The sequence below is a fragment of the Fundulus heteroclitus genome, chromosome 18 (assembly GCF_011125445.2).
Source record: "Fundulus heteroclitus isolate FHET01 chromosome 18, MU-UCD_Fhet_4.1, whole genome shotgun sequence".
In the NCBI taxonomy this organism is placed as follows: domain Eukaryota; kingdom Metazoa; phylum Chordata; class Actinopteri; order Cyprinodontiformes; family Fundulidae; genus Fundulus; species Fundulus heteroclitus.
This window is the reverse complement of record NC_046378.1, coordinates 9446128-9459980: the sequence shown is the minus strand read 5'-3', so window position 1 is coordinate 9459980 and position 13853 is coordinate 9446128. Positions and strand designations below refer to the sequence as shown.

Here is a 13853-nt window from a genome sequence, read left to right as displayed (position 1 = left end):
ATTGACTAACTGAAGCTTAAATGGTTTTAAAACATTTAGTTCAAAGGCAACAAAGTTTCAACGAGGATTTAATATTTCATAAACAGCCCACTGCTCTTCAGTCTTGAATCAAAAGGAGTTCATGCCAATTTCCTAAATGGAGCATAACACTAAAATCTACAAAAGCATTGCAAAACGTTCCGTCTGCTCAGTGCAGCCCTCATCGCCATTGTTGCTACTTAAAGGTTGTGTCTTTGATAGTGTTTATTTCAAAATGAATGAAGTGTAGCTACCCACACTACAAGTTCTTGTTTTGAGTAAATCCTGAGGTCCTGGTTGGCTACATTTACAAGGCACATGTAATCAGGTGCAGCTGCCATGAGTAGTCAAATAAGGACTAAACTGCAGAGTTAGTCCGTATGTCAAAAGATAATCTCACCGAGGAGGTTCAAAACTGTATTTCTACACTGACAAGGAGAATAAATTGCCATCCTGCATGAAGTGGATGATTCAGTTAAACGATCATGCATCTCCTAGTCTGTGTGTTAGATATTACAAGCTATTTCATAATTGTAGATGTCATTGCTTTCTGATCCTCTTAGTAGAATCCTCATACATAACTACTATTTCTTAATTAAAGATGGCTATTTGCAATTTCAGTCTTAGTCAGATGATTACGCTGAGATGTGATACATACTTTATATACTTGAATTTTACCCTTATCAACGATTCTGTGGCACGTCCTAAGAACACATCTGCTGAAATCTTTTTCTTTCGTTTCTAAAAATATTTCAGACTAGTCGAGACTTGTCTTCTATCGACGTCTAAATTGGTCCTGCTTACAATGTTTCCATGTAGAGCAAAGTGGTAGACTAATGCTTGCATGTTCACTCACTGTTTTAACATTTTAATGAATTGGCTCAAAACATTTTAGAGCAGTTCCAGTTAATGAGCTGCAGATGTAATCTATAGAATGGATTGTTGTTTTCATTAGTACTTTTCTTTAAATGTAGTCATTTTTTAATGACTGATGTTTCAGCTGTTCTCTCCCACATAGGCAACCGTCTTAACGCTCAAGCAGTAACTAAAGAGTCTCTTTTGGTGTCAACATGACTGTAAAGGGTGAAAAACACAGAGATTGCTAGGGAAGACTTGGTGGCAATAACCAAATCAAAGAAAGTGTAGACCAACGACATTATGACAGGAATCCAATCAGTGACTCCAGAAAATACTAGGTGATGAATCAGACCATTTTTTTAATTTTTATTGGTGTTGTTTAGGTTCTTATAAGATTGTATTGCATTCAGTGCACAGATATGCCATGTTTTCAGGTCATGCATTGCTCTGTAAAAATATATCTTTACCCCGTTTTCCATGATCAACATAAAAACTGAAAACATAGAATAGAAATACCTTCCTTGTCTCACAATGAGGAAAATTGGGCGTGGCAGTGGCAAAAACACATAGGCAGGATACACCAGAGCTACACACTAGATTAAGTAAAAGGAATAAAAAAGCAAAATATGTAAACCAGAAGGGAATGGACATATCAGAAAGGGGGGAAATTTGCAATTATTATTTGATGATATGGCATATTCAGATAAAAAAAAAATCCATATGCCAGTTTAATAGAGAAAAGACAGCAACAATGTTAGAAAACTATGTAATCTGCATGATTGTACAAGCAAGCACCTCAGAGACGCTACAATTGTATGCAATTGGCCATTAGCCAATTATCTGAGATCTGATGTTCAGATCAAGAACCTGTGGAACACGTATGTTTTTGCAAGATGCTACTAGAAAGGTGCACAACACAACAGCTTACAGTTACTCAGCTGTGGAGTTGTTTGTTGTGTGTAGAGTGAACCAGGGTAAAACCCTGTACTTCAGTTCCTTCATTTGTTTGTGTTTTGAAGGATTCATAGGTCAGTGCTAAGATGGTGAGCAAACAAAACATTTCTCTGAAAGGTGGTCAAGTACAAGAAATCGACAAGAAATTTATGAAAAAAAATTGCTAAAGCCCAAACAAAAGCGGTGAAAAAGGAATCTTGATAACTTGATAAATATCCCATAGAAAGCAACAACAAAGTCTGGCTATCATAAACTTTTAGTAGAGCTTTTTGTCAATATTTTCTGTTTGTTGCTCATATTTCATTTTTTTAAACTGTGGGCAAACTATGTGTTATTGAGTTAAGTTACACAAACAATGACATGAACAGGTATGCTGACTTCAAAGGACTACCACAGGGCATCTGCGAAAAACTGTAGGTTAGATAAGGGTCTGTGTTGCTAATAATAGTAGCCTATATGGTAAATATATGCCTAAGGTGGCAGGCTGTGTTGAGGAAATACTGTAAATGTCCAAACACTCACAAAGTGTTACTTGCAAAAAATCACCAACAGCAAAGTTTGCAATCCCCTTTAATTTTTATGAGACTCTGAATGCCTAAACATATCCAAAAAAATATATATTCATTTCTACATTTTTCATCAGCTGCAAAAGTCACAAGTAAAGTATGTATGTTCAATCTGTGTGGTTAGAGCTGTATATGAACAAGGCAGGATATGTTTATTCATATAGCACTGTTCATACATGAGGCCATCTAAAGAACTTTGGGAAGTCAACAGTGACAAAAGGAAAACAACAAAACATAAGCATAAAAACAAGAAATTGAAGAAATAGACATAAGAATGCAAATTTAAATCCATATTCAAACTGATATATCTGGATGATCTGAAGCTACAGAGACTGGGAACAGCAATCTAACCCACTGAAAATAATTAATGCACCTGTTTCTCTGTGTCTTGTTTTGTCAAGAAACCCTCAGGCAACCTATTAAAGATGACACTGAGCTGATTTAGTAACAGACTTTTTTTTTCTTTTTTTTTTTAGAAACAATACTGTTTCTTGTTGTCTTAAACAGCATTAAGTCTAGTTGTGCAGTGATCTCTATTCTTTCATGGTTTTAGACCAATCACAATGACTTCTATCTTGTCTACATGAAGCTGAAGAACATTATATTATGCATACACTGACTCGGTGTATGTAGTACCCTATGGTCACAGAGATATTTAGATGTGTGTCATCAGCATACATGTAAGTACAGTAAGATGTGTTGTAGAAATTTTTTATAAAAGTTGGCTGAGAACAGACCCTTAAGGGACTCCCCGAATGCTATTGTTTGTGCAAGTTATAACTACCAGATGTGACAATTTATTCCATCTTTTCTAAATAAGATTAGAACCAGTTTGGCACAGTAACAGAAAAATAACACTTTTTTTAATCCAGTTTAACTTAGTGCGTTGCTATTTACTTTATTTAAAAGCAGGACGAAATGCAATAGCCATCACTGTTAGTGTGTCCATACATTATTTAAAACCATTGATCAACATGAGAATAGAAGGCAGCTCTGCAAATGCTGAAACCAAAACTCACTCAGAGAAGGAACAATGCTTGAGCACAATCGTTTGTTCTTCATAGACATGATGGAAAAATGTAGCCGACTCAAAATGAAAATTGTGATTGATAATAGAATTACAGCTAATTTCTATGTACCTGTTTATTGAGAAGACATTCACAAAGACCAATTCAGAGTTAGGGATTATAAGATATGTCAATCTTCTATTCGTCATACTTACTCAAGTTATTCTTATAAATATTGAAGACATTGGGACTTGATTTCTAACTAGTCTTATTTACTTTTCTTTTTTAATTTTTAATTTATTTATTAAAATATAAATCCAGGTTATTCAGTAACTATCAATGTGCTTTATGTAGTAACTGAATGGTTGTTTTTCACTCTATAATTATGGCTTCATTGCCCTACAACATTTTTTCTTTAAGTCATCAGTTGACTTAGGTATGCTCTCACCTTTTACTAATCAGTGACATTACGCTGGGGTTATGCCATCACTCTCCTTGACTGAAAGTCAATAGGCTAGCGTAAATTTCTCCCATGCACATGATTTTCCATGGCATAATGGAACTTAGTAAATAGAGCATAAGCCATAAAAAAGTAAACTCAGTTACAATGACGGATTTTTCCATCATAACATTGTCAACCATTTTGTTATGTTTGTTTGACTCTATGACCCTTACCCTAGTAAATATGTGTGTACATACATTCATTTCTCTCTCTCTGCTAGGAGTAGCAGGGATATTCAAGGGGTGTTCAACCTGTTTTCTACATACTTTAGTTAATAATCATTATATCAGTGCTGCACTTTGGCACAGTGGTGATCATTGTTGCGCTGTAGTAAGAGCATCCTCACTAAGAAGCAACTGATATCTTTAAGCTGCCCTTAAGTATGAGTGTGTATTTACGCTTGTTTGTGCTGTCTTTGTGTTGCCTTGGGATGGTCTGCTGACCTTTCCACGGTCTCCTCAGTGACTGCTGAAGATAGGTACCAGGCCCCCCACTGAGACCCTGCATGTATAAGTGAGCATAGACAATGGACAGATAGATGGATAATAGATCACTTGGGGAAAGTCAAGAACTATGTATGGAATGCTGAACTTTGAGCCCATGATGGTCAGTAGATAATTATGTATGGATATAAACAAGCAGTAGCACACTTTAAAGTGTCCTCCATCCCAATACAAACACAATACACACTACTGTCATCATAAGCAACATACTTAATTCCATTCCATGACATTTCACCAAATGGACCTTATTACTTTTCTTTTAGACCCGTGTAAAACATTTTTTTAGAAATGCCTACCTACTTATGTGGCAAGATAAGAAACCGTTTGACAGCAACTATGCCAGCGTGAGTGTGAATGGTTTAGCCCGGCCCCAAAAAAGAAACCCAGAAAATACATTTTCAGGTTGCACTCAAAACAAACACCCATTTGGAGTAAATTAAGTTGACTACAGCTAATGTATACATCATAACAGGGGACTTTTCCAAAAATTCTGTTTCAACCAAATGTTTTCCCTACCCCTGGCTGGGTTTTCTCAACCCTACTCAGAAGATAGTACAGCGGTAATTGAGTAGCCTGAGCAGACTCCAAGTCAGTGATTGGCCACGGGTGCGGCTACCCAGCCAGCCAACAGAGGAGCAAGGGGGGAAAAAAATATTTGCTGACTCAATACTACGGAGAGGGAAACAATGGATGCACTGGATATATTGAAAGCTGTTTTGTCTCTAAACAATATGTGGTTCAGAAAGATGTTCTTCCCGGCTGCTGATCAAACCACTGTTGTGCGTGTACAGTAGAGAGTAGAGCAACTGCTGCTGCAGCCATGACAGCAGCCTTCTGTGGTAGAGAGAAGGTTCCTGCTGCGGCGTGGAGCGAGGCCCAGCTGCTGTGGAGCTCCATGCTCGGCTTCTCTGACCAGCAGTGTGGAGGCTGCTGGGGCTTTTAGAGAGAAGGCTGCTGGGCTTCACACGGACATCGGAGCCTTCTATCTCTGCAGCCACTGCGGTGTGGAGTGAAATCCAAGCATTGTGGAGGCTGCTGGAGGGCAAAGCTACTCTGCTGCTGAAACCGCTGCTGCAACCGCGATGGTAGCCACTGCAGCATGGAGCCCGCTTTGCTTTGCCAAGAGGAAGCTATTAATTTATGTTTTTATTAGGGCTGGGCAAGTTAACGCGTTAATTTCGCGTTAATTCATTACACTATTAACGGCGATATTTATTTTATCGCGCATTAACGCATGTTGCTCACATGCTTTCAGTCAGTGTCAGTCAGCAGGCGCGCTGACTGCAGCGCGCTGTCACGGTAGCACTCTCCCGCTCCCCCTCCCCTCTCGTACATGGCTCAGCGGCGCCAGCTAATCAGCACGCAGGCTCAGCCTGGCCCGCCCACTCAGCTCTCACACAAACTTAACAAACAAACAGCTGAGAGAGACCGCAGCAGCAAAAAAACATGAACAGGGGAAGTAGCACCGTTTGGCTTTATTTTAATACCGTAAATGAAATCAAGCTGTATGTTTTGTAAAAAGCCGGTTCATTTTAGTGGAAACACAACAAATTTATCTAAGCACGTGAAAAAACATGAACACGTCGAGCCCCAGAAACGGAGAGAGGAGACGAAACTTCTCTCACTGCCCCGACAGACCCACAGACGTCTCTGACTGAGGCGTTTCAGTCCTCCAGGGAACATCCAGGTAGATCAGTGGATGGATGGATGGATGGATGGATGGATGTTACTGGAGCCCACACATAACATGTAATTAAGACCTTGAAAGAACCCAGTACATATATTAAAAAGTGTTATTTAAGATAAGATAAGATAACATTAGTTAATCCTTTTTTTATCCCACGACGGGGAAATTCATAGGATTAAAGCAACAGGCAGGTGCACACAACACAGACAAAATTACATAAATTACATGAAATATATAAGAGGTGGATTAGCGAAAAAAACACTGAACATAACATTATTATTATTATTATTATTATTATTATTATTATTATTATTATTATTATTATTATTATTATTATTATTATTTAATTGTAATAATAAAATAAAAACCACAAAACCCAAAAGATCAACAGTTTCATGATACATCAAGCTTAGGGACTGGCTAATATACAGCAGGTCAAAAAAGGCCATATTTTGGCTGCAGTGCTTGCTGTTCTCTTATGAAGAAAAGATCAACTAGTGCACTAAATTCAATAGATGGGTTGAAAATATCCAGTATAAAATAAGTGCTACAAATGTTACAACACTTTTGTTCATATGGCAGCAGAACATTAAAATAAAAGTGCTCTTTACACTACTTTTGAATTCATTCTTGGAGTTTGTAAATACAATGCGATTAATCGCGATTAATCGCGATTAATCAGGGCGATTAATCGCGATTAAATATTTTAATCGTTGCCCAGCACTAGTTTTTATTTATAATGACTTCTTTATGTTTGAACTCTACCAATTCTCATAGATTTCTTTATAGTTAACTCTACACAGTAATGCTTAATAGTAGCAGGGCACAAAACACTGAACGCTGACGGCGGGGCTGAAAAGTCACCCCCAGGAGACGTTCAACAACCCCCTGGCTGTTTGTGGGGGAAAACCAACAGGAGTACAGTGGAACAGAGACAGGGCAGGGCATGGCGAGTAGAGTGATGCAGTGGAAAGTAAAAAAGAACAAGCACTCAAAATGTTCCTAACAGAATGAAGCAAAACTGTTTTAAATTGAATATATATTTGCTTTTATTTTACTTTACAAGTAGTTGACTAAAACAAATCAATGGATCAGATATTGCAATGAAATTACATACATTTTCCAAGCAGATGAAAAAGACTTCAGGTCTAAGTCCAACTTATATCCATGGATCTTGCATCTACATTTTCTCTTTAGGTCTTCTGGGTCTGCAAGACAACATTCACTATCTGTAGACCATTAGTTTCACAGTAGAAGATTGCATTTAGAGAATAACAGATTTTTTTTTTGTTATTTCAAAGCATAGCATTCCTTTCTGAACGCACATGTTTTGCTGTGTTGCGTCTCTATTCATTTCTCATCTTTTCATTCTATTAGGGTGCAATTTATGAAATTGAGTGAAAAACAAAAATTGTCCACAAATAATTCATAAATGTCCAGTCCTGCAGTATACTTCATCCGGTGTTTTTCATTATTTTAACAAGCCATATATGGTACAGCTTCTGTTGAAGAGAAAATATATTAGTAATCTTTCAAGTGGAAGTAAGATTTTTTTTTTTATGTGTGACTAAGCTGCAGTTTGTTGTAGACGTACCATGTCCTGCAGGAGGCCAAGTTATGTTTTGCAGTGTTGCCGGCAACAGTTTTTTGTTTTCATGAAATGATGCGTCTAAGCTTAAGCTGGAGGCTTTAAGTTTTTGCCCCTAGTAAAATTATTTATATAGAAAATAAGACTTGTTTTATGCTATTTCCCAGAATCCATAAAGCTATTGTTGTGAAATCAAGGGGCTGTATTTTTTTTTCTTTCTTTCTTTTTTTTATATAAGTTGTTATACTTTGCCATCTTTCCTGGAACATTAGTCACAATTTGTCTTCTTTTGGGTCCTATGTCTTTTAAAATCACATTAGGTTTTGTTTTGTCATTCAGTTCAGGTCAGTAAATACTTTAGCCCACAAAAAAGAAAGAGAAAAACAAGAGCAACTTGCTCTGAAATGGTATAAATAAAACATAAATAAACATAAATAAATTGACTTGAAAACTAAAAATGAAATCACAACTTTAATCCAGTGCAGTATTGTTTTTGGTTTCATGAAAGAGCCGTGCAACTGAACAGTGGAATGAATGAACAGCAAATTAAACAAATGTGCAGTTAGTACTGTGATTTATTCAGCCATGAGGCTTGTGTAGCAGTTTCCACATGTTACCTTTATGTTGACCTTGAATGATCACTGGGATGTGTCTTTTTATTTTATGACAGCAGCAAAATCAGACTGTTAGAACTTTATCCTGCTGAATGATTTAATGTCAGGATGTTTGGGTGACGCTGCTTTAATTCTGTTACAAGATGTTTAAGACTGTATTGAAGGAATTTGACATACCTTTATATAACAAAGCGTTGGGGAAAAAAAGTCTAGATGTTACTATATTTTTTAACTTTGTTTAGACCAAATTAAAGATGAAACACAAATATTTATGTTTTAACATCTAGGTCTCTCTGTGTGCAAAGCTGACATGCCCCAAAATATTTGAAAGATTATGTGAAAAGTCATAAATTGGTTAGATGCGGCACTGACCGTCTCATCCCAGTGCAGTGGCACATTGGCAATATTGCAAAAGGTAGCTAAATTCAAGTTCATCTTTTTCATATTTAGTTTTTTGTGGAAATTGATTTTTTTTTTGGCAAATTCTTATGAAGAAAGCGGGGCTTAAAGAAGAATTTCAAGTTTGAACTTAATGACACTTAATAAGGCCATCTCATGTGATTACAAGAAGAACCAATTGTTTTCAAGTAAAATTAGTAACATCGTGTTTTCTGGGGGGCGGGGGGGGGGGGTGTTGCAGGCCAAGCCGTTATGACATTTCAAAACATTTTTACTAATGTAATGTCTAATGGGGTTATAGATGCAGAAAAAATATATTTTAAGTTGTGTCTACAGACCATTACTACAGAACATACAGAAGTCAAGTCAAGTTTACATTTCAGCAGCAAGGTGCTTCAACGTTCTTTACATTATGAAAAAATAAAAACAAAAGAAAACATTTCACCTCATTTAACATTGGAATCTTGGTAAATAGAAAATTGTATGTTATTCTTCTAAATGTTATTCTTGATCATGCAAATGCTATTTAAACAAACTGTAAATTTGTGATCAAAACATTTAGATCAAACATTTTTAGTGGTTGATGAGTCATATATAAATTTCACTCATCAGTAATGATTATCTAATAACTAATAAACGTTAACGACAAGCAGCACAGGAGTGCCATTGTTAGCATGGTTTGCTTTGCCAAATGAATGTCCCAGGTTTGAATCCCAGCTGGGGTATTTCGGCATGGAGTTTGCATGTTATCCCTGCATGAGTTATTTCCAGGTACTCCGGCTTTCTCCTGCATCAAAGGGTGATAATAAGTGGCCACTCTAAAATGCACCTAGGTGTGAGTGTGTGCATGCATGATCGCTGGAGACAGTACCCCGTGACCCTGCAAGGATTGAGCACAGAGAATGCTTGGATGAAAAATCAAAAAGTATTTAAAACCATCATCTATTGTTTTATACCAGCAAGATGTATTCATTCACATCAAAGATTTGTTGACACATTGGCATTCAAACAAGACCTATTTTGAGCATTACACTCCAGGATCATGAAGACATTGACATCGTCCAGTATGAATGTCCAGGAAGGGCATGTTGAAGCTCTTGTTCAACAGCAGTTCAATTCATTTTGGCATCATCTTAAGTTGGTACCTTACCGTTTTGAAAAGATTAGAATTAGTACCCTTTATATTTCTAAACACAATACCAATGAACTAAGTTGATAAGCTGGGATTACCTTTGATTTAAATTGAAGGTTTCTTGTTACTTTTTTAACAACTCAAACCTGACCTTGTCATTTGCATGTAAGGTCTCCCCAGACTTGTTCTCAATTTGTCAAATGTTCCAAATTTGCCAAGATCTCTTGATTCAGCAAGTGCCCCTTATGTTTGTCATTCTTCATGTTGTGTGCAGTATTTCTTATTAATGACCAAAAACCTGGACCTCTTCAACAAAAGCACAATACTTTTAACTGTATGTGCTGACTTTTTACCTACACAGTAAAAGTTTTGACTAAACCCTGGACAAATCTGTGCTTTTTTTGTCACAGTTCCTGTATACATATGTGAATAATGAACTGATGATGTATCTCTGCTCTTCCCTTTGTATGTGTTCGTCTTGTCCACTTCATGTGTGCGTGTCTGTTCTTCGTTACCGTGTGTGTGCTGCATACTTCATTTGTGCATACGAAAACCCATTCCTGTCTATATCTGTAACAGGTATGACGTGTCAGGCTCGGAGTTCATACCTGGACACTGAGGTGCTGTGGGGCTACCGCTTCACACCTGTGTTATCCCTGGAGAAGGGCTTCTACGAAGTGGACTACAACAACTTCCATGACGTCTACGAGACCAACACGCCCCTCTGCAGCGCCAAGGAGCTAGCCACAAAGCTTCGGGATGAGCCACTTTTGCCTCAGCTCCCGCTTCTAAGCCCCAAACCCACCACGCCAACTTTTGACCCCCTGGACTGCCTGTCAGAGTTGCATCCACTAAGTCAGGACGAAAAGATGGAGGAAAGGGATTCATGCGACAAGGGAGAGAACAATGGCTCAGCTGCTGCTCTCAAGGAGCCTCCACTCGTTGATGGACTGCCTGACTGAAGGGCTACATCAGCCAAAAAAAACCCCAGCAAAGACTGGAACAGACAATGCTTCTTTTAATCAATGGCCATTTATTTACATGCAGTTATTGGAGACAGAATTGTTCTGTCTCCTGACTCCAACTCATGCAATATATCTCCGTAAGAGCATCAATCTATAGTATAGATTGGTTTTGTAGACATGTATGTTACTCATACAAAGGCACACATGTACAAAAAAAACTATATCTACTCTTAGAGTTTTGGGGCTTTTTATAACCACAATGATCACCTAACTGCTATAACACATCATTTCAAGTTTCGTTCAAATAAGCTGAAGCTGGTAGCTCGGAAAGCATACCGTGAGTTTATCATGGCTGCACCAATATTCTCATTTTATACGCGTCGTAACTCAGCCTTATTTAAGCTTCCACACACTCCCATTGAGAAAACTGTCTAAACAGCCACCCAAATGAGCTGAAATGTCTGACAGCAGCTTGCATGTGGTAATAAAATCTTGCTTGTATTTCTTTTGTTTTAAAAATGCGAGACATTTCGGTTGCCTGTTTCTGTCAGTATTGATAAGACATCTCTGTGACATAAGGGTAAAAATATAGTTTCTAGTTTGCAAAAGAAGAGCTCGGAAGCTCCGAAAAAAAAACGTTGCGCCTACTGGCAAACATTGTGCAGTTCTGTTTTCTTTGTTCGACTCTTTTCTCATCGCTGTGCTGTGCTAAATGCAGTCACAGTGTGTTTCTGTGTGTGACGTCTTTGAGACACCGGGAGAGCTGACCCAGAAGAGTCTTCATCGTACCTCATTTTGGTATGCATTTTAAGAGTTTTAAATTAACTGTAATAACACGCAAAAGCTGACAAACGCTATATATGCTACTGAATTGACTCTTTAGTCAACCACTTGGTTGGTTGAGGATTTTGTTCTAATTGCCCTCGTACCAGTTGAATCCCTAAAGCAAAGTCTCCTTTTTTAGCGGAACAAAAGAAGCACAATTTCCTGTAAGGGGATTTCACACCGACCCAACCAACCACCAAGCTGCTGCTGCTGCTGCTGCTGCTGCTGCTGCTGGCTGATGCATGTCAGTCCTACTTAGAAGTTGCCTAAAAGAATGTTTCAAAGAGAGAAATATTTATGTCCAGAGTTTTATACACATTACAGTAAATTAATATTTCAAATGTTTCACGTCCAAATTAAAATACTCAATCTACATTGCTCATCTTTATAAATAAATCTTTATATTTTTCTGTCATGCAAAAAAATAAATAATAAAGAAAAACTGAAAAAAGTGCCCAAATAATGTTATAACAAAGTGTTCTAACATGTAATGAGTTTATTTCAATGACAACTCAATGCTTGCCTTTTTAATAATAACCTCCTTTAAAGATTACTTTTGGTCTTTACCTTGTGACTTGATTTTTATCTATTTTGGTTCAATGCGCAGTTAGTTTCTGTTGAACAAATCACTCCTGGCTCTTTGCTTGTTATTCCACATCATGGCGGACAGTTGATTCCATGGTTAACATGGCAGCTACTTTGGTCACAAGTTTGCATACACTCTACTTACGCATGAATGTCCTTTTAATTATGGGCTTTAGATTGTCTGTTTGAACTATTCTTTTTCCAGATTCTATTGATAATACAACATACCAACGACCGTATTTTTTGGACTATAAGGCGCACTTAAAATCCTTACATTTTCTCAAAAATTGATGATGCACCATATAATCCAGTGCGACTTATACTGTATATGATTACCGTTTTGCTTACTGACTGATTTTATGTGGTACAATTTGCTCAAAAACGAGTTAAAATGTGTAAGTACGACTTTGGTAAGCAACAAAGCCTTTCCGCTCAATGGACATTCGGAGTATTACGGAACACTGTGTCACTACCTGATTGGTCCCCTGAGCTGTCTATAAGACGTGCATTCACGTAAGGCAGCCTGCGCCCAGAGTACATGCTAGCAACAATAAGCCAAGTAAGTTAATTAAATATAAAAGTTACGTTTATTTTGGTCTTATGTTAGAATCAGGGCAGTGTAGTCCAACTACTTTGTCCCCCCGACAGAGACGGTAGCTCTCCCTCTCTCTCAGGAGAGAGCTGTGTTAAAGAGGAAACACACCGGACACGTTGCAAAGCGCAGCAAAGCATCATATGCGCGTCCTACGCTTAGGTTAGTTTTTCATTTTAATAAGTCAATATATGTACACCAGAAGCACAATACATACAACGTACGTATTTATGCTACGCAACACCTAGATTAGATTGAAGTTCTTATTTCAGATACATGTACGCTCCTGTTTGTCAGAGAATAAACAGGAAAACCACATCCTGTGTCAAAGTTCACTTCCGGAAATATCCCAAAATAAGAGTCGTCGAAAATAAAGTGCTATGGATGATGCAGTTGTGACAAGCTAACAAACTAAAATATGTGATTTCTAATCAGATAAGGTCAAGACACGGACTTTTAGGAGATCAAAACAGGATATATTGCTGATAATTTAATAAGTTACCCATATATTACTGATAATTTGTCTTTCTTTAATTACTTACCCATGATGAAAGTTCTCTCCGCAGAATCACGCAGCTGCGTACTTTGCACCATCTTGTGTAAATTTACACTTTTAAAAACATGACCGTAAGCTGCACCGCTTAAGTTATGCAGCAAGTGTATTTCCTCCTTAAGGTGAGCAGATTTGATTTCTCAAATGAAAACTGGGGACGTCTGTGATTTTGTTAAGCAGAGCATTCCTGCCTGAGGGTTGGTTTGTTTTGTCTGCAACTGCAACGCCGACGGGGCCGGGAAGGTGTATTTGGCGAAGCTCTTCCACATCAGGACAGCAGCAGGACCGGGTAAATACCTCTTGTTGCACTAGACTTTTTTCACTCAATCATGATACACTGAAATCGGGGACATGCTTTTGTTGGGGACAGGTCATCCAAAACGGGGTCTGTCCCCGGAAATCGGGGGCATCTGGTCACCCTACCAGAGGGGCGGAGTGATATTACACACGGGAAGAATATATAATGCGCCTTATAATCCGGTGCGTCTTATATGTGGACAAAGAC

General features: G+C 37.9%; 1 protein-coding gene across 1 annotated transcript in view; it reads left to right on the top strand.

Annotated features, from left to right (window-relative positions):
* kcnj5 (potassium inwardly rectifying channel subfamily J member 5) overlaps positions 1–12511 on the top strand; it is a 39610-nt gene extending 27099 nt beyond the window's left edge. Inside the window, exon 4 of the mRNA XM_012866802.3 lies at positions 10408–12511. Coding sequence (XP_012722256.1) covers positions 10408–10790 — 383 coding nt within the window. The 3' untranslated portion in view covers positions 10791–12511. The remainder of the gene's footprint in view (positions 1–10407) is intronic.
* Positions 12512–13853: the final 1342 nt, after the last annotated feature.